This window comes from Cololabis saira, chromosome 22, assembly GCF_033807715.1.
Source record: "Cololabis saira isolate AMF1-May2022 chromosome 22, fColSai1.1, whole genome shotgun sequence".
Taxonomy (NCBI): domain Eukaryota; kingdom Metazoa; phylum Chordata; class Actinopteri; order Beloniformes; family Belonidae; genus Cololabis; species Cololabis saira.
In genome coordinates this window covers 10,606,309-10,633,086 of record NC_084608.1, presented here as the reverse complement: position 1 = coordinate 10,633,086, position 26,778 = coordinate 10,606,309, and the positions used below count along the sequence as shown (strand labels likewise).

The 26,778-nt window shown below is 40.4% G+C and overlaps 1 protein-coding gene across 2 annotated transcripts in view; it reads left to right on the top strand.

Moving 5' to 3' along the window:
* The first annotated feature begins 4,471 nt into the window (after positions 1–4,471).
* LOC133422904 (guanine nucleotide exchange factor VAV3) overlaps positions 4,472–26,778 on the top strand; it is a 105,336-nt gene continuing 83,029 nt past the window's right edge. The window contains exons 1-2 of one of the 2 annotated variants that reach the window (XM_061712928.1): positions 4,472–4,882; positions 24,558–24,674. In XM_061712928.1, coding sequence (XP_061568912.1) covers positions 4,679–4,882; positions 24,558–24,674 — 321 coding nt within the window. In that variant the 5' untranslated portion in view covers positions 4,472–4,678. The remainder of the gene's footprint in view (positions 4,883–24,557; positions 24,675–26,778) is intronic. The other variant, XM_061712929.1, reaches the window with a different exon arrangement.

The window sequence follows — 26,778 nt, the reverse complement described above, 5'->3', positions numbered from 1 at the left end:
TACCCCCAACGGCCGTCGTGGTGAAGGGTGGCGCTAGAGAGTCTCCTTTCTTTAAAGGAGCCTCAAGCTCCTTTAACTGTATTTGAAGAAGAGGGCAGGGCTTGAGGCTGAAACTCACTGGTGAAGCAAACATCTCCTTGAAGACTCCTTGAGTCTACCTAATTATGAAACTATTTTCAAGGAGAGGGCACACATGCGGGTCTCGAGGAGTGGATTTCATTAACGAAACCGTAATGGGTTATGGTTTCATTAGACATTACCATAACTATGGCTTAAAACATGCAGGATCCATCATGGCTGGAAAACTCTTCCTACCTCATGATGAAACAAAAATAACACTTGTCAGGCTTCTGTGTTGAAGTTCATTGTTCATCATATTTACTAATGATCCAATGACATCAGAAAGGTTTGTTATTTGGAGTTAAAGTTAGGTTTAAGCAGGTGTTTGTTGTTACAAATCCTACATATTCAAAAAGAAATATTTTCATTTTATGAAATGACTATTGTAGCTTACTTTTAACACTTTCAAACAGTCATGGCATTATGGCGAAACTTTAAAGATTAATGGAAGGAGGAAAAGCAGAGCTTTCACTTTGAGGTGCATGAATTCTTAATTTCTTCTTTTCTTCTCGATTTTCCCCTTTAGGAAGACAAACAGCGGAAAAATCATTATTTATCTTCATGTTGTGTCAAAATTAATAAGGCTTTCTGTTGTTGTACATTTTTGTTTGTGCTCATCAAAGACTATTCACCACCAACCCCACCCGCCCAAAAAACTGGCATTCACATGTTTGCCATATGTGCCCAGCCACCATCATGCTGCGTCTTGGACGGCCATAATTAATCATTACCTGGTTATTAGACTGTGTATTCAGGCAAAATGAAGTCCAGTGAAATCATGATTTCATGTAATTCTGTCTTGACATAGTTTTGCTGTCCACAATTTCCCCTCAGTGCATCATAAAAACTTCATGAGCTGTTCGGATGATTGATTTTTGCAGCGGTGTTGTGTAACTGCAGTTTAAAGATCGTGAAGGTTTTAAATTTTTCCAAACGTAATGACTGCTATGAAAAATTAAACAGATAATGTAATTTTTTTTTAAATCCCCATCATGCAGCATCCTCAGCAACACTTGAAATGGTGAGTGTGTTTATGTTTCCGTGCCGTTTTTGTGCCGCACCAGTCCCAGGAATGTTGATAATTGTGGAGCTGCGCGCCTGTCCAGTTTGGGAGAGGAAATTGAAACAAGAGAAGAGAGCAGAGAGGTTTGCCAGCATCCGGCCACTAGCCGCTGTCATCCGTGCTATTCCAGCTACGGCATCCATGTCTGCAGCCCGCCGGGGAGCCGGAAGGTCAACCATTCAGCCGCTCTCATTTTTCAAAGTCTTCATCATGCACACGTTGATAAACAGACAAGTAAACCTTCCTGCTCACACTCCCCATTCACCCACATCATCTGGACGATTGTGGAGAGAAGAAAAGGGACAGATTCCTGCACTTTTTCATTCATAAGAAAAGAAGAACGTAAAACTTAAAAATGCCGGAGATCAAGATTCACAGATGCTGCACGCATGTGAGCAGTTTTCATCAGTGCATTCTTCCAGCAGTCTCATTTTTCATCACTGGGGTTCCTCCTCTTGATGCCAGCAAATCTTATTGAACTTGGAATAAATCTTGAAGGTGTGCAGTTCATCTCGTCAGGTCTTCCATCTTTTACATAAGCTGTAACAGAACCCTCGTACAGCACCGTTTAATGTGATTACCAGCACTTTCCTCTTCAACGTTGGTATTAGTTTTCACATAGTGGGTTTCTCATGCTTTCTCTGTCCTGTCTTGGTTATGCAATCATATATTTGTGCAACTAAGGTAGAGCACTTATCTTTTCCCGTGTCTTTCTGGGGCAGCATATTGTTTTGCTGTCATCTGCTGTTATTTTCGTCTTTGTTAATAGCCCACAGATATGATTATAAGCTCCTGTTGCAGGAGCATTATTCTGCTTCACGCTCTACCTGCAGCACTCTAACATTGTCACTTCACCTGGGGTTTAATTAGTCTTGCTTTAAGTGCACTTTGGTCTTGTCATAGAAGAAAAACTATTACACATTTATTCTTTTAGTTACTCTGTGTGTTTAGGCACTGCAAACCCTACACTTCAAATTAAAAGAAAATAAAAAGGAAGAATTCTTACATTTATTTAGATTTTTATGCCTTTGAAAACGGGATTAATCTAAATTTTGTCACACCGAAATATGCATCCATCTTTGCCTTTAAGATGTGGAAAAAGTTAGGTGACTGTAAGTGATATAACCACATGGGTAAGGGATTACTTTGGGAAATGGTTGTCACGTACTGCAGAGCAGTGTCCAGGGTGTACCTGGCCATCCTTTCTCCTTTGACAGTTGGAATAAGCTCCAACAAACTCCTGTGACCCTGAATATGAGTGAAGCAGGTATAGATACTGGATGGATGGACGTTTCACAGAAACTCTTCTCTACAGAAACTGATGATACTTTCCTAATTTTCCATCCATTATTTAAACCTACTTCTTCCTATTCATGGTGACAAGGATCTACCAGAGGCTATTCCAGCTCTTATTGGCTGAAAGTTATACCCTGGAGCTTATTCATTTTATTTACATAATGCAACAAATGATAACCCAAGCTTATACTCATTAAATTTGACTCAGTCGGTTATCTCTGCTGTAAGATAAGCAGTTAATCCATGTTATGGTGCATTTGATTTAAAGCAGATGTTAGGATTCAGAATGATGTCACAACCTAACTTTTATCATGCTCCAGCTGAAAAGTCGGAAAAATGAACATTTGCAATTTGTCACTGCTATCCATTGTTAGCAATACTATTTATTGTAATACTATAGCCTACTTGGTGTTTAGCACAGACAAACAACATAGCAGAAATCCATTCATCTGTTATCTATACCTGCTTATTCCTAGTCACGGTCATGAGGATCCGCTGGAGTCTGTCCCATGTGTCTGGGGTAAAAATAAAGACCCCAGACAGGTCACCAGTGCATAGCAACATAGCAAACAGCACGATGTGTACGTCTGACTTAATCTGAATGAAGTAAAGCACAAGTATTAAACACTATAAAATAAGCGTGTTGACTTTGTTGATGCAAGCAGCATCCACGTTTATCTCTGAAGATGGGGGATAGGTGAGGCTTTTCCAGCTTTTTAAGTGGGAATTCCTGCTTCAGCAATCGTTCCAGTTGAAACTTCCAACTTGAAACTTGTCATTTTTGATTTCCCATCACAAATAAAACCCACAAATAGTGTCATGTTGCTGCTATGTAATATAGTGAGGTAAAGTGATGCAGTTGTCCAGGAGACCATGTAGAGATACTTTGAGTGGAGCTTGATAGTAGGAACAGGAGGATGTGGAAGCTACAACACTTCCTAAAAGTAATCAAATAAAGTTGAAATTGATGTTTTATAATCAATAAAATAAAATAGCATAACATTGTTTGAGCTGCTATAATCGCATAAAGTTGCGCATACACTGATACAAATATTGTGCTTGATCTACTTAAAAAAATAAGTCAACTTATTTTTTGTATGTAAATAATACATTTTGCAAGTACAGTCAACTTAATTGTGTTAAGTTTACTTTATTTATCAAAATTAAGTTGACTTTATTTACAAAAATTAAGTTGACTTTACTTGCAAATGAATTTTGCACATACTAAAATGTAAGTAGTTTATACAAATACTGGTCTTTCTTGATCTACATAAAAATCTCATGCAAAAAAGTTGCCTTAATTTTTTTTAAAGTAGATCAAGCAAGATATTTTTTACTGTGGTGTTCTACTTAAACAAATGAAGCATGTTTCATCTAAACGTTGGTCAATCTGCCCAATAGATTAAAATTGTTAAAGGAAAAGTAAATACAACAAGATCGTTGCTGGTTGTTTGTGAAATGAAAAGATTGCCTGGGATTACATAAATACTGCTTGTTAATTAAGGAAAAAATCCACAATGTCTTGTTTTTTGAACAAATGTAGATTAAGTTAAAAACTAGATGTATTCAGGTAAAGCAACAAACGTCATCTCACGGATTTAAATATGTTATATTTAATATAGCTTTTTTTCCAGTGTGGTAAACTGTCATCGAGCTACTTCGGCAGCCAGGATTTATTTGAGTTTTGATACGGTGTTTAATGATTAAATGTCCAGCCCGCGGTGACATGAACCGCAACTTGCGCACTGAATAACGTGACGCCTAATTTAGGATGCGCACGTCCACTTTACAGCCATCACTTATTACTCGTACTCCAGTGTCACGTAGCCCGTGTTACAAGCGGAAGAGGTGAGGGACTAGGTGAGGGGGAGGGAAGAGAGACAAGACAGAGAGATGGAGAGAGAGAGAGAGAGAGAGAGAGAGAGAGAGAGAGAGAGAGAGAGAGAGAGCTAGAGAGGGAGGGAGAGAGGGAGAGAGGGGGAGGAAGGAGCGCTCCAGCCTCCAGCAGCAGTGCGCCGCTGCCGCCGTTACTTTCAGTCGCCGCCGTCCTTCACTTCTCGTTTCATCGCCTTTTACACTAGACGACTGTGGCATGGGTACGATTGAATAAGTACCGCTTCCCCCCCCTGCTGAACCGTCTTCAGATCGCTGGAGGAGAAGCGGGCAGAGCGTCCCCGGGCCGGCCGAGCGCAGAGCGTGATGGAGTACTGGAGGCAGTGCGCGCTGTGGCTCATCCACTGCAAGGTGCTGCCCGCCAGCCACCGCGTCACCTGGGACAGCGCGCAGGTGTTTGACCTGGCCCAGACCCTCCGGGATGGGGTCCTCCTCTGCCATCTGCTCAACAACCTGAGAGCCCACAGCATCAACCTGAAGGAGATCAACCTCCGGCCGCAGATGTCACAGGTACTGTATAGGTCGCATCCCTGTTGTCCGTCTCTCTCTCTCTCTCTCTTCATCGGCCAACTACATGTACATGACAGCCCGGCATAGGGGGCTCGACCAGGCTCCGTGAGGAAAAGGGCTGTTTTTAAAGTGTCCTGGCTTCTCTGTTCGTGCGGCTTTTCTCCGGTGGCAGACATCAACACGGATGAATGAAAGGTGGTTATTTAGGAAATACGGCTCACAACAATTCACGAATTGAATTATGGTTTTAACAATATTTCAACTCTTCAAACCCTATCCGCCTCCTCTCTTGTGTGTGTGGCTGGGGGGCGGAAAACGGTGCATGCGTGAAGTTTTCAAACTGCATTGTTTTGGTTTTCATTTGTGCGTAATGTAAGCCGAAGGTAAAGTGTGCTACTGAACATCGCTGGGACATCATAACTGTTGCTTTTTCGGCTTGAGTCTTTCTGCTAGTAAGCAACGGGGAAAACAAACATTTCAGAAAAATGCATGGTAGGAAATAGGAAGGATTGTATTGGAGCCAATTCGCGTCCTGTGTTGAACTTACTCTGATAAAACATGTGGCAGACAATAATTTCACTCATTGTTTTGCTTAACTCAGTAGTAGTAGGTATTTCAGAGGAGTTTTATCACTTTTATAAAGCAGTGCTGGTCATCTGGAGGCAATTGTCGGTGGTGAAAGGTGAAGTGGTGATTAAGGATTGATGTGGACCTACTGCATCACAAATGAGTAATAATGAATCAGCCGCCCAATATATATGGATATACATATATATATATATATATATATATATTAAATGACTATATATATATATATATATATATATATATATATATATATATATATATATATATATATATATATATATATATATATATATATATTAAATGACTATATATATATATATATATATATATATATATATATATATATATATATATATATATATATATATATATATGTGTGTGTGTATAAATATTCATATATATATATATATATATATAAATATATATATAAATATATATGTGTGTATAAATATTTATATATCTGAGTGTGTATTAGATAGATAGATAGCCGGATAGACGTGGCCACATGGTTCCTGTTTGTCAAATACCATCTGTTGCAATCACAGGACAGCCTGAGTCAGGACCAGATTAATATTTGCCTTCATAACTTTGAATCTGGACATCTGGCCTTGTGACAGCACACAGTGAGGTAGACACTCACCCACTGGGTCTGCAGACCTGCTGCATGAGGATTAGACCGAGAGGGTAAAAAACACACGGATATTCACAGGCAGCAGTTATTGCATTGTAATTGATTCCCTTATGGTCCCTTATAATGTAAAACAGCCAATGAAGTTATGGGTGGTACTGTGACATACAACACCTCAAACGCAGAGCAGCATCTGGCTTGTCTTCCGGACAGAAAAGCACTCCAAACTCAATGGTACAGTTGGACAGTCAATATGATATGGAGTACTGTTCGCTCACAATCAAATTGGCTGTCTGCTGTTCGACTTTAGGACAATGGGTAAGTGGGCAATTTAAAAAAGCGTAGAGGTTTTACATGTCATCCATGCCAGCGGAAATCAACCAAACAAGGATTGGTTTCATCAAAACTGGATTGGGTCATCAAGTGGAGCCTATTAGTTATTTTGCTTATTGCTGATGTAAAAGTCATACATGAACCAATATCTCTGCAAATAAAGAGACATAAGGGATTGATTTGTTCCTCTTTTTTCTGTCAACCATGACATACTGACATGCTGCATAAATGTGCCATGTGTAGTGGGGTTAAGAACCGTGCTTAGGCTCAGTGCCTGGCCTGACTTGGCCCACACCGGGTTATTTATAGGCAGACTTTATTTCATGCATGGGTGGGTGCTGTGCTCACACCGCGCCAGTGATGTCGCCACATTTACACGTAGAGGCAAATTAACATTAGCAGCACGCCCAGGCACAATCCCATGGTTTGTGGATTTGTTAATTCTTGTGATCTGTGAATAAATGCTCCGATTGGTGCTGGTGGCGTGGCAGTTTTTGAACCTCGTCCTTTGGCTAATGCATTCTGAAATAGTTGTCAGTGTTTTACAGTACTGAGGTTTTTAGATTCTTTTCTTGATTAGGTCTTTCTGCAGCATCTCGTGCAAACCACAAAGTGTAGTTTCCTTCATGTTACCTCCCTGACAATGCATGTAATTATGACCTCTTTAACAACTACAAACACGCTTGGTTACTCTTAATTCATCGTAAAATTCCCATTTCTGATGAATGGCTCCCATGAATATTGAAAAGTCTCTCTGCAACTTTAATATTTCATATGTATGTCAGTAGATCAGGACTTGGTTCTTTCTCTTTCTCTTTCACACACAGACACACTCCATGTTAATGGATACCAACTCCCCCCATGAGCATCTCATTGTGTAAAAAAATATATAAATGGGCGTCAGACCCCCCCCCTGTCTCCCTGAAGTTGAATTTACATAACTGAGGGAGGAGTTGTATCCCTTTCATCTTGCATAATGCATGAGGGTCGTGGCAGCTACTTTATCATTGGCCAATCGTAACACATGGGACGCCAATGTGGCTTCACCCATGGGACCTATGGAAGGACAAAGGCAGTGAAAGCTCTGGGCCACAAAGACTCTGTCTGGCCTCCACAGAAGCATCTCCGGAGACATAAAGGGACCTGGAGGGCTAGTGTGCCTCTCTGGGGTGGGCTGCTTGATTAAAGTACAATGCAGCGGAGGCTCTGAAGAGTTCACATGTGTGGTGCTCCAAACAGGATGGGCTGATTCTCACTTTTGCAGGGCTGATTGTGTTTAGGTGCTCTTTGGGGGAGTTCTGTTGGGAAAGGGACTGCCAAATAACGTATGTATATTAGTTTAAAAAAGTCAAATACAGTATGTTGAGATAAAGTCGTCGGGTCCATGTGTTTTTTAATTAACGGAGTTTGTCGGTGCTTTAGCTCTTCTGGTGGAAAGATTCTGCAAAGACCAGGTGACTGGGCACCACATGTTTTCTGCAGGGGGGCCGTGCAGGAAGCTGCGCTCAATTTAAGTTTTGGTACCACTGTTTACAATATTCCAGTTAAGGGTTTAAGTTAAAAAAATTCACAGTCTTTGATCAGTTTTATAGTGCCATTATGACCCAATTACATTGTCTAGACGCAGCCCGACCACAGCAAGTGCAGCCCTCGCTGTCCTACTAGGGAAAATGCCACATAATCAGTAGTTGCTTTTTGCTCTCGCTGACTTGAAATCAGACATTTAGGTTGAAGAGGAACTGTGGAAACAAGCAGACCATGTCATCAGGCATGCATGAATTAAGAAACATTTGCATTGCTTTACTTGAAAAGTTTAGATGAGAGTCTTCTTCCAACTCCTTTTTGGTAAACTTATTAATAGTTTTTTTTTCCTGCACAGCAGTATTGACTTCATCCTTTGCAAAGCTCATTTATTCAGGATTCAGATCCAGGAAGGATGTATGCAGCCTTACTAGCACTGCTGACATCTGAGACGGTTTACTTTAAAATGATGCATGATCCACTTATGACACGTTAGCTTTACTTTTCCAGAGTTTATACTGGACCTAACTTTTGTTAAACCATTTTTGAAGTAGTTTCACACAGAAACATTTGACGACTCTAACTTTTCACTTAGTTTTTTTTTTTTTTTTAATATCCTTATTTTATTTTTTCCCATTTTTACCACGCCGTGCTCCTACCTAAGTCAGTCCTGGGCATTGCCATCCTCTGACAACCCAGGGAGGGCCCCGCACTGAGCTCAGGACCTTTCACTTAGTATGTGTTGGTCATTTGCTCTTAAATATGTGTTTAAGATCATAACACTTGACATGTTTCTGACTTGACTGAGTTCTCTGTGTTGTGAGTAAAATATACCCAACCAGGTAGAAGTCGAACCCTTAAACACCAAAGCCTGTGTTTGGCACAGTGGGACAAAGAGGCTGATTGGATGGCTTCCTGCAAAACCGTTAGTTAAATTACCGTAATATCACATTGGCCGTGATGTGCAACAGCCCTGCACTTGTCTTAGCTGGGCTTCAATTAAAAAGTTCTCAGTCGTCTTTGTTGTTGGGGAACGTGACTGGCAGGAACATGTCCTATTGGTAAGTTAGGAAGCAATAATAGCGGACCGAGCGAAGATCAGGGGAAGAGGGAAGGTCAAACATGGTGCTCACCTGAGCACACAGAACATAGATGGGAACCTGCAGGATCTATCACAACCAGAGGCTTTTTTCTTTAGTTATGTGGAAAATTAAATGACTCTTCTAACTGTGCTTTATCAAAACTGATCATTAAATTGTGCTCTAACTTATATTGAACAGAAAGCAGCATGTTCTGATGAAAGTTTAAACACAGCTGCTCACTGGTTGGTTTCCCAGCGTTTAAGGCGTAGAAGTCAGGAAAGCATTCACTTAAACTCTAATCTCCAGAGGATACTGTTCAACCTGAAAGCACAGCTGAAACATTAGTCATGAAAACAGGGAGGAACATAAGGAAGTATTTTGGATAACAGCAGAAAAAGGGTGGTGGACAACACTGAGTTGCCACAACAAAAGGCAGAACCATGGACCAACATTTTTTTTTTTAAAAAAGCCCCCAAAGGCCTCTGTAGACTGAATGAAAAAGTGATGCGAAACTAGTGATGATATTTCTGTCAAGTCAACGAAACAAACCATGATTTTCTGAGTCATTTGTGACTGTGACACCACCTGACCGTACGGATGACACGCAGGGAGATAAGCAGGCCTGTTTCCCACTGCTTGGCTAGATGGATGCTGTCCACCAACAGAGTGACCAAATATGGGTTTAAGAGTCTAACTGAGAACGTATGACAAAAGAAATGCCAGCCTCCCTCACAAATATGTCAGTCAAGTTGCCTTTTCAGACATTCCTCCAGAATGTTTGAAAAAAAGTTGGATGGATCCAAATAATGTGGCGTTTTATGCCTCAACACCCGATTTGTGGTCAAGTACGAGCCTTGTCTTGGTCTCACCAAGCACTTTACTGATGATTACTCAGCAACGATGAAGAATCGCTGCTTACAAACTTCCCTGTTTTTCACTGGAATCAATGTATAAATAATTAGATATCTTATGATGTCCGAATGGTAAATTTAAGCTTGATGATTGCAAATCAAATCACACTCGTCAGAGAAGTTGTAGTTTGATATCTTTTGCCCTTTAACCCCAGTATCAAGATGACACTCACTGAAACAGTTTGAATAGTCATTCTGAGTAACAGGGCATTTATTTTCTTGTTTAGAAGTCATAACTCCAGTATAAAATAAAGCATATGGTCTGTTTTGACAAAGGAAGCACAAACTACTTAAATTAGTAGAATTGAGCTTTTTTTGGGGGGGTAAAAGTATGTAAGTATGACATTTGCATGAAAGTGAACTCATGGCTTCTGCTGTGATACCTCTGACTATCTGAGTGTGGTTTTCCATGACACTGGATTAAAAGCTGCAGATTCAGAATGAGAATGAAACGAAGCCACCAGCTGCTGAAAAAAACCCTCTCGCACAGGCCAACTGTGACACAGGAAATCAGGAAATGGAATAGAGGAAGGAAGTGAAACTAAACATGCCCTCGAACAAGCTCGGAGCAAAGCAATGACATATCAGGCACAATGACGAAAAGAGTCGCCTCGCTCTCCAGGCAGAAAACACCCAAACAAATAGACACAAGACATTTCCCTCTACACAGGGTTGTCCTCAATGACTTTGAGGCCTGTTCTGCATTTTCAGAAATCGAAAGAGGGAGAAAGAGAGAGCGAAAGAGCCGAGTGTAGTTAAAACAAGTGCCAGTAGACAGTATTGGGTGTGATGAAACAAATGCACGGAAAAAAGCTATATAAATCAATATAAAGGACACGTGTTGTCTGTTTACCTAAATGTAATTCAGTTTTCATCTCAATCTATATATACCAACACCTATAAAACTGAAAAACTATTAATTAAACAGGCTAATTCGCCCTCTTTTTCATGCTGAATTGGCAGCACGTAAACCTTTTCAGTCTGACCTGATAGTGACTTTTGCAAGTGAAAGCAGCTGTCTTACTCATGTACACACTGAACACTTACGAGTACACATATTGAATACTACTATTATACATTATACATCACACATATGTATATTTGATCAAGCTGAGGCTCGGGTTGTGTGATGTGAAACTAAGAATAGAAAAGTCCGTTTCTCTGCACGAAACCCCTCCGTGGAGCAGGCTTCAAAGACGCTTGCAGAGAGACAAAAGTTAGACGGAGATGGTGTGGGAGGATGAGAAACAGAGAGAAGGGATGTCTTAATTTGCTTTTTGACTTTGGCACCAGAAAGCAGGTCCTCGAGGCCAAGGAAACTGGAGTTGTATCTGCAAAACAGATTGTCATTTACTGTAAAGAGAAAAAATAACAAAACAACCCAGAATGCAAGTTGTGCCATTTTTTTTACCGTGCAGCTGCCAGTTTGCAGTCTGCTAATCAGCCGCTTCATAATGATTTTATTAGTTCTGAGCAAAATGTTGATGATATCTTATTGCGGCGGTAACAAACAGTTCATGGGTGTTTAAATATTTTTATTTTACTATTGCTTTTCTCGGCCCGTGCCGCATAACAAAACAAAAATCTGACGATACAGTCTGACTTTCCAATCCTCGTGCATTTTAGTTATGGCCTCCTTAATCCCTTTCGATGAAGACGGTTGGAGTAGCTTCTCAGAAGTCATAAAATCCTTAAAATTTTTACTGCTTCATACATATTCTGCCCTTTTGCTTCTTTTATAGCCTGTTTTATATTTACAGGAACAAGAAGGCACAATAAGAATTCATGACCAGACCTCAGCAACTTTACCGCACACATAATATTCCCTCCCATAATGCATTCAGACTACCAGTAGCGTGCTATTAGCATTCTGAAAGTGAGTTTGCTACGCAGCCTGTGAACCCTGCCTGTGATGAGTTGCTGAAGCCGGCTAGGCCTCGTTGATTCATCTCTGTCTTTCTCAGATTTGCACCTGTAAACATCACTCTGCAGCGCTGCACGCCACGGCTCCCCGGCCGCCCATTTACAACCCCAGTATGCTTCAATTCTGTAAAACTCATTCGATCTTTCAAGCCATATTCCCTATTCACAGATCCATGTCATGGATGCATATTATTTTTCTATGTTTCATCTCTCTCCCGCACATACATCTGCACCGGAGGAACTGACCTTTCGTTCCGTCACCAAGGTAACAAGCCTGAACCACGACCAGCCGGTAAAGGCGATGTTCCAGTGCACATTTAACTATAGATAATGTATATGCTGATTTTATTAGGAGATATTCAGTGGTGGAGAAAGTACTTGCGATCAATATTTATTGTGTTACTCGGCTCTGGCGTCGATGCTCCAGTTAATCACTGTTGAGTGCTCTGAAAGCCCCGAGAACGTCAATACCGTCTATTGTTTTTCTGGCAAGCGGTCTTCATCGTCACGTGACGTGCAGTTTGAGGATTCTTCACATCGGAAGAGACCCCTCGCTGTGCATTAAAAATATGAGCATTTTAAAAAGCATCAGTAACAAATAACACCTTTAGGCCCAATCTCAATACTCCCCCTACTTTTCTTCACTCGCCCTTCTTTTCTTCACTACCCCCTAAAAAAGAAGTGGGAGATTTTAGGGCACTTGAAATCTAGGGCACTTGGCCCAGGTGCCTGACCCAATACCCCCACTCCCCCTTGTTTTCATTCCTACCCTGATCAGGAAGCTGAGAGCCAAAAGCTGTTTTAATTTCAGCTGTAGCGCTGTTAATATGGCACTTTATTAAGTTTTAATATTTTTTCAGGCGTAAAAGTAACCGTTAAGATCCCCAACCTGGGCTCAGTTTATCCAAATAACGCCTGTTAAGAAATTTGCTCAGAAAATTTCGGGATTTCTGCCTGACTGCCGGCTCCGGAGCTGATTTATGGTTCCGTGTTAAATCGCCGCGTAACCTACGCCGTAGGCTCTGCGTCGATTTAACGCGGAACCATAAATCAGCTCCGCTATCTTCACTTCAGCTTTATCTGATAGTGTGTAAATTACCCAGATAACAACTTTGTGGTATACTATTATATAAGAAACATCCAAAACAAATCTGACGAGTCACAGGATTATTTCTCTCTATTTCTCACAAAAAAATGCTTGCTCCCTTGGTCACAATCTGAGACAAGTCTGCAAATGATGTTTGCCCTCGGTCGGCGAGTCAAATCGACGCAGAGCCTACGGCGTAGCTTACGTAGCCTACGGCGTAACCTAACAGCCTTTATTCCGGCTCGATCTTCGCGAATAACGGACAAAAAAGGGATTATGTACATTCACTGAGTGAATATTATGAAAGTAAAATATATATTTCTCGCTAGAAATGTAATCAAAACGCATTTTTATGCAGAAACTAACTCAAAATATTGATTTTATTCACTAAAAAATTATAAATGTCCGCCATGTTTTTTTTTTTGGATTCAGTCCGCAAATGACGACGAAAAGCATTCTGGGAAATTTTTCTGGCCCTAGATAAGCGAGTGAGGATCTGAAATCACTCGCTCTGAAGGGACAATTCATAGCCACTCCCCCTCGTTATGCCCACTCCCCCTAGGTGAAAAGAGGAATTGGGACACCACTACCCTCACGGGAACGCGCAAAATTTAGGGTGATGGAAGAAAACGAGGGCGAGGGGGAGTATTGGGACAGGGCCTTAGTTTACCCGAGTTTACCCAGATGGATGTGGTGTGATGATGCCACGTGGAGAACAGTGAGGACTCAGGAGAAACAGATGCAAATAAAGATGATGCAAACGTACAAGTTCCAGCGTAACCGTCAGCAGCCTGCCTGCAAACCTTTTACTGGTACGAGTCGATGTAGCGTAAAAGCTGGACCATGTCATGACTTAAAGAAACCTGCATTACATATGTTTTTGTGTCTGGACCACGAACAGGCAGGGATAAGGCCTTCTGCGGGAGATTCTTGACTACATGCCTTTTCCAGCTGGGACAGTTATTTGGAAGCGGTCCTGTTTATAAAGGAGTCATACTGGAAGTGATGGGTGCGTGCTGTCTGCTGGGAATGAGAAAAGAGAGAAAGACTTGGATTTACTACCATAAATATGAATAACTGTGACATGACACAAGAAGGCGTGCACATTTATATGTTAGAGGAAAATTCCCCAACGCATCAGAAAGGTTTCTGTGAAAAAGCCTGCGGCCTTGCAGCCCAGACCCAGACCGAGGGAGGGGTTGCAGCGGTCATAGTTTTCTATCACCTCCACAAACTCACATCAATCAAACCGAATCCCGATGGACACTGACATGCAGGCGCGCTCATGCGGGTCAGACACCAGATGACCCGCCTCTGTCAAGTAACACGGGAAAACATCATTCACACTTTTTTAACATCATCTCTCCAGAGACGGACAATCAGGTAGCGCAGAAAGAGGAGGAGAAGGAGGAGGAGGAGGGAGGGGAAGCAGGATGCTTTCTGCTCACCATTCATGCTATTTAAGGATTGTATTGAGTTGTAGTTGATATGATATTCAGCTCTCCTCTTAATCCTCCTTGTAAGCCACTCATACCGTTCACCGTTGAGCCACGCTGCTTGACCTGTGCCGCCGCAGCAAAGAGGGTTTACATCTTATGCAGTAACACAAATTCAATTCCCTTTTCTCGTGGGGGATGGAGTGAGCTCTGTGTATATGTGGGGGTCACTGGGGTTAAAGTCTGGATTTAATGGGGAATGGCTTCAGAGACACTTATTGGTGTTGTGGGGGAGGTACAGGTTTCCCCCCTCTTACCTTATTGTGATAACGTGGAAGGAAGCAGAACCAGGGGCAGCCATGCTGAATGCCTTTGTTTGTCATCTTCAGAGTGGAAATGTAGGTCCTGAAGCCTGAATGAGGAAATCAGAGTGGAAATGTCAGGACAGCACTTTCTGTGGTTGTTCCTTTTAAACTTCTGCATAGCTGAGGTGTCATAAACTTCTTTGTACATCCACTCTGTTCTGTTTCATGTGATGGGGATCCTTTAGAATAATATTCTTCAACACCATGTCAGCATCTTGAAGAATGATTCTAGCCATTTTGAGACATGAGGGCTGAAAATGAGACTGTCTATAAAAGTTTTATTATTTTTTTTTTACTACGCAATTAATCGGGCCGAAGGAATTCTTAAAAACAATATAGTCGCAATTTCTATCAAAAGTTTAATAGAATATTGCTTCCTGTTCAGTTTCATCTTCAGCTTTTATTGCACGTTTTGTTATGTTGTTTGGTTAATTCATTTCCTTTTATGATTGTTGAGGGGTGTGTTGTTGTATGTGAACAAATCCAAGACTCACCAAAGACACTCTGACGTTTTGTAACGTAACTTGTGGTGCTGGGGGGGTTACGACCTTATAGCAACATCACCATTAATTGAACATTTTACCTTGATTACTTCATTAATTAACAATTGTTTTGTGTTTCATCTAGGGCTGTTCGATTTTGCCCAAAAATAAAATCTCGATTTTTTTCTCTCAAAATCCGATTTTCGATTACGATTACGATTATTTTGTGAATTGACAAAAGGCAAAAAAATTATTTCAAATATCCTGTTTTTTTATTGAACATTTGCCCCATTGGGCTTTAAGTGCAAACTTTGCTCTTATTAAACCAAAAATGAATGAATAAAGTGCAAAACTCTGTAAAATAAGTTGAAAAAAAGTTTTAAAAAATATGATAAAATATAAAGTTTTATCTCTGAAAAAAAAAATCAGCAAATCAGCACTTGCAAACATACAGTAAGTTATATTTCCAATTAAATAAAACAAGACATTTTCTAATTAAACTAAACTGGGTCTTTGCATGCTAAATAATAATGCAACCCATGAAGGAGGTAGAGGTGTGTAATGTCAGTCATTACATTTGATATTCACATTTGCAAGTTTTTTGCAAGGAACACGAGCCGGTCTACGGCATCTGGCTTGAGGGATGCCCGGTGGCATGTTACAACGCCCCCTCCTACACTAAAGAGCCTCTCCAATGGGGCACTTGTCGCAGGTATTGAGAGGTATTTCCATCAATCATTAATATGGTATCAATCATTAATATGTGTGCAGACAAGGTGTAAAAAAAAAAAAAAAAAAAAAAAAAGTGAAAAATCGATTTTACGATTTTCACGTTTTAACATCGTTCTAATTACATAATCGCGATTACGATTTAAAATCGATTAATCGAACAGCCCTAGTTTCATCATCACATCCGTCTCCCTGGTTGCTCTGTAAATATGATCAGCTGCCAAAGTGGGTTACAACAAACATTTAAAATAATACCATGTGCAAAAATCTTAATAGAACACTGCTAAAAGTGCAAGAGAGGGCTGGATTCATACGGCAGCTGGAGTGTAGCCTAAGCACTCGTACAGGGAGGTGGTAGAATGCACCTTAAAACCAGGGATGGAAGATCGCCCATGGAAAGCACAGATAATCCCGGGTCATAACGACCGCCCCGGCCAGAAGCATCAGATGCTCCATCATTGGCTGCGCTGCAGTTTCTGTTCTCATACAACGCAATTATGTCAGAGGTGTTGAACTAAGTCGGTCATCTGATCTTTAGTCACCTCCATGTTGCTTGCAAGTTGCAGTGTGGCCACAACAGTCACGTGACCACAACCCTGGCGGAGAAAGAAAAAAAACAACTCTCCAACATTCGGCAAGATTATGTTAGTTATAGGTTTTAAATGTCTGTTTCTATTCATTTCCGGCTAATTGCCCAGCCCTATGACAAACCATTTGCGTCACTATCACTGTGAGGCTGGACATCCCTGAAGCAGGGGAGGGATGCTTTAAACATTCAACAAGACATAATATGCCTAAAGGTCTACTGCCAGGCAACCAAGTTGATGTCGTATCGTGCAACGTGTGACCACTTCCACCTGATTAGTCACATAGTGTGAATGCCACAACAACTTCAAGACTGAGTGCAAGCTAGTGGGTCGTGTAGTTTGAACTGAAGTAAAGCACCATGGGGGGCCTACAGCAGCCTGGTGGTTGGTGCAGTTGCATCTCAGTGGGAAGGTTTGATCCTGGCTGTGTGAGTTTCCCTCTTGTCCTTGTGTCTGCAGGGTTGCATCCGACCAAACTCTCCCGCAAAGAAGGGACATAGCTGAAGGAGCACTGAGAGCCTTAACACCAAAACACTTAGCTGAAAGAGGTTAGACTATTCCTGCAGTGGCTCATCAATCACAGGCGACCAGGACCAGTTGCATATTGTATTAAATATTTCTTCTTCATTGTTAATATGAAATTAGTTGTCAAACTTTTTTCCAATTAGCTAAAAAAAAGTATTTTTTCTTGACTGCTAATACTGCTGTACCTGTTGTTTCCTATTACTTGGCGTACTGAGTGGAAGGTTTAGGAACAGGAGCACTGCGCAGAGGTGCAGTAATGTTCAGTTATTTGTGTAATCCTCTCCTCACCTAAGGCCCAGTGAGGCAAACTCCTGAAAAAACAGAACTGTTGCCTTATGGAAAAAAGATTAGATAAAAAAAAAGGACCATCTACATGCAGTGTCAGTGTTTTTCAGTCATGTGCCACTGTGCCTCAAGTGTGCTCGTCTGTGACATCATTAACCACAGTATATTTCTGGAATTAAAAGCTGCTGACCGCTGCTGGATGTTGACAATATTGCATTAAGATAAGTAAGATGACGAGCGTCTTCTATCTCGGGATAGAGGCCGGCGTTTTTTCATCAGTGTCAGCAGAACTTCACTCACCCTCCACCACCCATTTCCTGCTAAAACAGCTTATAAAAACTCCTGCATGGCATGGATATGACGTGTTTGCATTGTGACATGTCACTCACTCGTGAGAGAGAGCGCCACAGATCAGCTCAAGGCTCATGACGTACAATTTATCAGCAATGTATAACAACAGAGGCGGGAATGTGGCAAACCCAGGGTATACACATTATACTGGGCACCAGAGGTGTCTTCAGTATTCACATTCATTACTCAGGTAGAAGTATAGATACTAGAGTTTAAAAATACTCCTGTAGAAGTTGAAGTATCAACTCAAGTTTTTTACTCAAGTAAAAGTATAAAAGTACTGGTTTCAAAACTACTTAAAGTATAAAAGTAAAAGTAATGTAAGGGGGAAAAAGCCATTGAAAATGAATGCATCTTAGTATAATGTAAATATATTAAAGAACCATATATGTGTACTATTGAGCATTAACATGTGTTTCAGAGAGCAGGAGATATGATGACTAGTGTCCTATAAGTATTGTAATGGTGCAAAAAGTCAAACGTCAGAGGCATGTTATCATTTATCCTAACCTTTATTGGAATGTACATCCAAGTTTAGTTGCAGGAATCTGAGGGAACGGATGTAAGAACAAAACTGGACAAGAACATCTGAAACAACCACAACCAAATTCACTCTATCCGGATGGAGCAATTTAACTGGATAGTTTTTTTTTTAAAGGCCGAAATGAAATAGAGTAACGAGGCTGTTTTTAAAATGTAAGGAGTAAAAAGTACAGATAATTGCGTGAAAATGTAAGACTAAAAGTAAAAAGTCGTATGAAAAATAATTACTCCAGTGAAGTATAGATAACCAAAATTTCTACTTAAGTAAGGTAACAAAGTATTTGTACTTCGTTACTTGACACCTCTGCTGGGCACATTATAATGAGTATGTGTTTGAAACTGACAGAAGGGGGAATTTTGAAATAGAAAATGTGATTATTCACACCTAAGCCTTGATTTCCTCTTCAAGAGAGTCAATTTTAATGTAATTATCCGAATGTTCAACAAGGTTAAAGCAATAAGATGACCAAACTGTGTCGCTCCCCTTTCATGGAGCACATCTACGAGAGGACTGGAACAGGATTTCATTACACCCCACAGTACACACAGGGGCCGTAAAAGGCTCCAGCTTGTTGCTATGGAGCTATGACTTGTATCAAGGAATACATAAGCAGAAACTGAATACTTATTGTGGATACAGAGCACGACCTCATATCAAAAAACACAGCAGCGAGATAGCTCGTCTTACAGGACTATTTTTTTTCATTTCACATGGTTGGTTTAAAAAATGAAACGCGCTGGTGGGATTTTAAGCCCTCCACGTATCGGTCTTATATAAACTATGCATTTTCATGCAGACTGAGTCAGTCAGTGTGTTTGCAGATTCCTGCTGAGATGTTGGAACGTAATCTGTCCTCAATTCCTCATTGTACACATTGAGAGCGTTTGCTGGTTTTCATTGAAATATAAAAACGGTTATATTAACATCGCCGGCTGTGTTTGCTTTGAATGTGGTTAAAATTCAGTCAGAACATTTCCCTGCTTTGCAGGGTTATAATTATAGCTGAGCTATAAAACATTTTCGGAGCACACAAAGGCAGGTATTACAGGCTGCCTGGATGTTTTTGCCAAAGGCTTTGTGGCTGAGAAATGTTCTAGGAAGGACATTATATAGCCGTATGTTTCATGCATTCAAGAGAAATTTTAACCTATATTGACATTTTTAAATTCCATCAGATTCCCCTTTTTTTTTTTTAATTCTGTCAGTTTGCCAATTCTCTGCTAAGAAAGATTGAAGAACATCATTCTCCGTGTTACATGACTTCTGTCGGGTCCCTCTACTACCAACAATAAGATTATTTTGGTCAGAAATCAAGCACTTACTCATGAATACTGATTGAAAAATACATTCTATTTGACACAGGTTCTCCTTGTTTCTTCTTCTTTTTTGTACTTTAGTGACAGGTTCACTGGAAGTGGATGTCATTGGTAATTTCCTGTTTCTTAAAAAGGCTCATGCTGATGCATGAGCCACGAGCCATGCAAAATAATTTGCTCAGTATCAACTGAGAAACCAACAACAAGGTCAAAAGAGAAAGCAGCCATGCATACGTCCAGATGGACAGTACACGTCTTTCCCCTCGAGGTCCAGAACAGAACCAGATTTGGCCCCACAGTGAGTGTCCATGCATCAAACATAAAACAAATCTCTCCTCCGTTTTGAATTAGACTTTACAGGTGGCTTCACAAGAGAGGACCCCCCCCCCCCCCCCCCAAGCCACTGAGATCGAGATAAAGCAAGAAATTGAGGAGATATTATTGAATGTTTACACTTGTACACATCACTTTCCTTTATCAGACAAGCACAACTTGTCTGCCTGGAGTCTCTGTAGAGTCCCAGAGGACCTCAGCTTATTATCTGAGGGAAGCAGCTTCACGGAGCGCGGATGAAAGACAGCCCGTGTTCTGCACTCAGCCGAGTACAGAGGAGGCAGAAATGTATTTAACAAGAGAGTAGCTGGATGAGGCAACCAGCGACTGTGCCACTGGTGTCTTTTCTTCTGCATTAGTGACTCTGGGGCTGAGGAAGTGCATGGCATAATGTGTGTGAGCGTGTGCATGTGTGCGTATGAATGCACTCTTGAATTTGGAACCAAACCAAATCATTATAGTAAGTTAAAATTAATATAAGGACATTTTTCACCGCCTTGTTTCCTCTAATTAATTACGTTTGTAGTTAAAAGATTAGTAAGCGTATAACAGCCGGGCACAAGGAGGACACATGAAGTTAGGTCACTTGTGTATAGCCTCGCTTTTATTGAGGCAGTCAGTGCTTTTAAGTTGTTCCTTATGCATTGCTTGCAAATGTGCAACAGTTAAAGCTCTAAATGACAGTTTTGAATGAGTGACGATAATTTCTCTCCAAAATTTGCACACAATCACTGTGAACATGAATTTCCTGTGAAATTCAATGTAAAAGACAACTAATAGAAGACTGTACCTACCTCTTGTGATTTATTTGGGAAATTTTAGGCCACAGGGGAGAAACAGTTTGAGAGCTAAGTACACTCCATGGATCAGTAGCTTGCAGATTCACCACTTGCAGCCATAACCTAAAGTAATTGCTTTCTTTATGATGTTATCAATTGCCCACATTGTTGTGGAGGAATTTAAGCGCTCTTCTTCACAGTGCTGTTCGAATTAGTTGAGGTTTGTGGGTTTTCATTCATGCAGGGTTGTCTTAATCAGCATGTCATTCTGCTTGAGGTCTGGAGTTTGACCTTGCAGTGCAACACTTTGATTCTCTTCTTTTTAGACATGATCTGATATATTTATTCATTTATCAGCCATATAGCCTCACATTTGAGTTCTTTGGTATAAAGCCGAGTTTATGGTTGACTCCGCGGCTGCAAGGTGCCCAGGTGGCTTGGCTGCAAAGCAAGCCCAAATCCAAATAGCCTGACAGGTGGCACAAGGTTTGTTCTTATATGCAATGCTTTTCAAAAATACTGCTGGACACCATGGCCGAAGAAAAGTCGCAGTTCTGCATACTGTTGAAACCAAACTGTTTGGTCATGTCCTCCCATGAACCTTTGCAAGTCTCAGCGATGTTGCCACGTTCATTTTAGAGAAAAGTCACTTCCTCCTGGCTGCCTTTCCAAACAAGCCATACTCGTTCAGTCTTCTTCTGATTGAACTGTCACAGACTTTAACGCGCTAACCGAGGCCTGTGGAGTCTAAGATGTATCTTTGGTCTTTATTTATTTTGCAAACTCACTGAGCAAAGCACAGTACAACCTTCCTGGGACCTCCAGTCTGAAGTCTTTAATGTTAAATGTTAAGAATAATCTTTCTTACTCTACAAAGGCAGACTTCATGTAGTTTGACAACTGCTTTGTGACTGCTTGTAGTGGGTAGCAACATTGTCTTTTCTAATACCATTGCTGATATCTTTCTTAGTAGATTTTATTGCCTACTCAGAGTGACTATTTTTCCTCAATCACCATGGCAACATACCTTTAAAAAAGGGGTACGTTTTGTTCAGGTTATGTGGAGTCATGATGATGATGATGATGATGATGATGATGATGATGATGATGATGATGATGATGATGATGATTTGGTTACTGTAACCAAGTCCAACCTCTGTAAACGCTGTAACACAGACGCAGAAACAATAATATCTTAGCTTGACACCATCATGAAAGGGTGATAAAACCATGGACGGATGTGTTATCTTGTATGTTTGTTTTCTTCATGCTTTTTCTTCTTGCAATGTCCTTTTAGAAACCATTGGATTGTCACTGATTAAATACAACATAAGCTATGCTCTGAGATCTTCTGAACTGACATCATAAAAAACAAAAAGACTTACAAAACCAACCGAATAACCTAAAATATCTTCAGATTAACTTTGTACATTCAAATGATTGAACTCACATTTCATTTTGAGCAGGTTTATTCTACTTCTCACATCTTCATAGACTTGTCCTAGAGTTGGGTTAACCCTAGCTATCCCTAACTCCAGTGAGGATGGTTGAACATTGATGATTGCATCCTTCTTAGATTGCTCCGATGCCTATATATTAATATTATATTATATTAAGATATTAATAAGTGTTTGCGTTGGAATACAGTTGAAGTGAAATGAAACCCCCAGTTATTTATGCAATGACTTTAGAAGCAGGATGCATTCATCAAATTAAAAATGTTGAAAATTTTCCACAATAAACTTAAATTGCAGACTAAATACATTTCAAACACTGGGAAAGCTGCTCAAATAATCCCTCAAATCTTTTTGACCAGAAACTCCAGTGTCACCTTGATATTTCTTAGGAACCTCCCCTCCCCCCGTGGCCAAAGAAACTCTTCCTCTCTGAGGTGTACAATGTATACCCACTTATTTCACAGGCCAAGCATGTTACCCAATGGCTGAAATACAGACTAAAAAACGTATATTCATTTAAATTATATCTGCCTTTAAACGATTATCAAGTCCTGGCCTGGATATATCACATATATATGCAGGCCATGTTGAACGCCCAGAGAAAATAGCCAGAGACATAGTCATTAGACTTTATTCTCTGGGTTAACTGTCCGACAACATACTCTTCTTCTTTCTTTGTTCATCCATCATATCCTCCTCTTTTAGGTACAGAAACATGTTCTGCTCTGCTACGGTTCAGCTAAGAAGAGTCCAAATGTTGCATGGTTACACCCAGATATGAGCTCATATCTAAAACCCACTCCATCACTGGGTTGGACACCAGTGCAGCCAAACCACATGCTTTTAGAAATGTTTTGTTCTTTCCCTTTAGGAAGCCACATATGGATATTAGTTCCCTCAAATATGTTGGCATCTTTCTTGTTCACTTCCCTGTGAAGAAATTATATCACCTCAAAAGGCCTCCCGAAAGACTTTACCTCAATATCTGCCAGGTTTCAGGGCCAGAAAACCTAGCAGATGGTGAACACAAACTCATCAGGATCCTCAATATGTTACATTGTGTATGTGTAGAATCATTTATTGATTAAATGCCTGTTTCAAGGTGCACCCTCGGCTGTAATTAAGCTCGTAGTCTAAATTGGAGCTGAGGAAGAGCTTTTCTGGCCTGTTGTTTTCATCATTATTCTTGAACTTATGCTACTTTATTTCTGCAGATGAAAGCATTACACCATATTGGAAATAGTCCACGACTCAGCCTGAGTTGTCATATAATCAAATACAGATTTACTAGGAGTAAGTACAATATTGATGATAGTTATTTTCTTTAGAAATTAAACACTTATTTAGTTTCAACACACTTGTGTCATGGTATGCCTTGACAATTGCTTTGCCCTGAAGACGTTGTCCACAATTTTTTTGAACACATTGTCTTAGCAGTAGGGCTGGGCGATATGGACCAAAAGTCATATCTCGATATTTTCTAGCTGAATGGCGATACTCGATATATATCTCGATATTTTTTCTGTGCCATAATTGGGGTTTCCCCCAAAGCATTATAGCATAGCATCTCTGTTAGCTTCATTTTTTTCAGTTTTAATACAAAGCCTCGTGCCAAATGTCACACAGGTTCCTTTATTAACAGAGGTCTGCACAATATCAAAATGTATAAAACAAATGAAATAAAAAATAAACTGCCTGCATATATAGAATAAAAATGCTTCTTGAATAAAATAAAACAAATATCCCTTTCCTGCATAACAATTAAATTAAAATACACTGTGCAATTAATACAATGTAGACAGTAACAGGCAGACTTTTCCACTGAGGTTGACAGTTGTGCAAATAACAAAACATTTGTGCAAATCTCAAATAAAACATTCAAGTCAATTTGTCACCAAATAAGCTATATCAAAATTAAAAAATAAAAAAATAAATAAAAAATTCAATTTTTTTTTTTTTTTTTTTTTTTTAAATCGATATAAACGATATTGTCTCGTACCATATCGCGTTTGAAAATATATCGATATATATTAAAATCTCGATATATCGCCCAGCCCTACTTAGCAGTAACAGCATACGATAGCCGTAAGGTATATCTTTTTTAATTTAATAGCTATCCGCTGCCCTATTACTGCAGGAAGCCTCACACAAATGAAACAAGACTCATGTTGCCAATCAACACAGATTCCTCTGTCTTTTAGCGCTGTGGCCCTGCAGCGCCCCAAGCTGCACGTCCTCACCCGTCGTAATGAAAGAAAGCAGAACAGAGAAGCAATAGTGCCGTATGTGACTAACTTTCGGAAATGACAATGAAAGATGATAATAGACCATAATTATTCGAGCATGTGATGCTGCCTGTACGTTTACTGCTTCCTCACTGACGGATCGACTTTTACTGTCCCCCCCAATGCAGTTCCTGTGCCTGAAGAACATCAGGACGTTCCTGATGGCGTGCAGTGACAAATTCGGAATGAAGAAAAGCGACCTGTTCGACGCCTTTGACCTGTTTGATGTCAGAAACTTTGGAAAGGTAAGGAAGGCAGTTGCTCACAAACACACTGGCATGGTGGGATGTTTTTCTGGTAATGACAGCCTGCATCCATCCTCGCTGTGCATGCCAGCTGTACCCGGAGACTAAACCGAACTACACAAATGTGCTTCAACGCCCACTCTTGCCTGTGGAAGTTAGAGAAAGAAAGAGTCCAAATAAATTGTAAGTAAAGGAGCTTATTTTCTTACGACTTGGATTTTAAATGGTGACGAAAAGTCTCGATGCAAAATAAATCCTGAGTCTGTGCTTTGTTTTGAAAAGATTTCTAAAAGCCTAAATTTTGATATCAGTCAAATGTTGGACTCTATTTTCACAGTGACTTCCATTTCATATTGAAGTCAGTATTCAGTCTATCCTTTCCAGCAGTATAAACACAGTCTCAGGTCATGTTGCATTGTTCCTCCTACGTATAAACTCTTACCCGAAAGCTGAAAACTTAACAGCATGACCCAGCAGTTTAAAGCTTCCTCTCATTAAAATGGAAATTCTTCAGCTCGCTGACTTTGGAAGGGGTTAAGAGTAGGAGCCTGGATTCATTATTTTGAAAGGCCTTTTAGTCTCTGCTTGCGGGGCTGCGAAAGTGTCTGCGCCTTTCTGACAGGCCTACCGCTGCCTTCAAGAAGTACCCAGGAGGTTTAGTTAGACACTGCAGCCATTAGCAGAGACGGATTGCTGCGGGCTCCTTACGTACCGCTTTATGGAGTGGCAGCATCACGTATTCATAGCGTGTGTGAACATGGTCCAGGAACAGAAACCCAACGACAGAAAAAGTTTCATTTTTTCATTCGATGACTTCACCCTGGATAATGGAACTTCAGAGTTCCTTTTTTTCCCCAATTTAAGTAATCGTTTTGTCCATTATTAGAATGCTGGATCACCATTATGGAAATAATCAACCATCACTTTGAGTGAGTCACCTCTGACTTCAATCAAGATGATCAAAATGGGCCACAACTGACACAGTCCATCATTTGTGTTACTTGCTATTTTCACTTGTGTATGGATGATTCAATAAATGATAATTACCAATAATGACCCAACATTACATATGGGTGCATCTTGATTTTTAACATCTGTATTATAAATGACTGTGCTTTTCTTTGCCATTCCATCTGTTGCATTACCCTGTTATGTTTTTGTGTGGTCATTTGCTGGTTAGTTATTTTTCCCAGTTGTTGGTTATGTTTAATCTTTGGGGATTACCTGTCCATGCATTGCTTTTGGTTTAAATTTAAGGAATTTATTGTCTGCCACACCTTCCTCTGCATTCCCTACATTTGGGTTCTCCACACACCCCACCATAACAGATTTATGCCACCATTCAAAATCAATAATAATAGTAATTGTAATAGTTGTCATATTTTATTGAAGGTCTTATTAGTTCCTTGTCGCAATAAAGACTTTTTTCCATAATTAATATTATCTCAAAAAGCTACATTTAGTTTTTGGATCAGCTATAGCATGTTTGCAGCAGAGCTACTATATGAGTTTGTTTCAGTTTATCAGGTTAAAGCCAGCTGCTCTCCATGCTGGAAACTTTTGGATCAAATCATCTTACCAATGGCGCTGCGTTAACCATTTGTGGAGGTGCCAAACGTGCATATCAGGGGGTACAACTATTCCAGAGAAAGGTTGATGATAACAACTTTCTCTGCATTTCATGCCCGTGAACCTGTTTTACTGTCACACAGGTTCAGAATCCTGATGGTTTTGTATTTGATGAAGACTTTATTACTCTTAGGGCCTGATTTACTAAAGGTTTGCGTGCGTAAAAACGTGTGCAAACTTGACATCACCCGCAAACCAAAGTGCCAGCTGATCTACTAACAGCGTGCAAAGAGGACTGCGTCTCTCAAATGAGCAAAATAGCATACGCTGTTCATTTAGTACTTTTGCCCTGATGAATAATCAATATGGGGCGTACCCGCCAGAAAGCGCTAAATACTGGGAGGGGAAAATGCAAATATCTCCATTTACCACGCGCAATGAGATTTACAAAGCCTGAAAGTTATTGCGGGGATTGTGATTGCGTCTGTATTTAATACGTTCGAAAGGAAGGTGCTAATCTGCCCAGCATTACGCA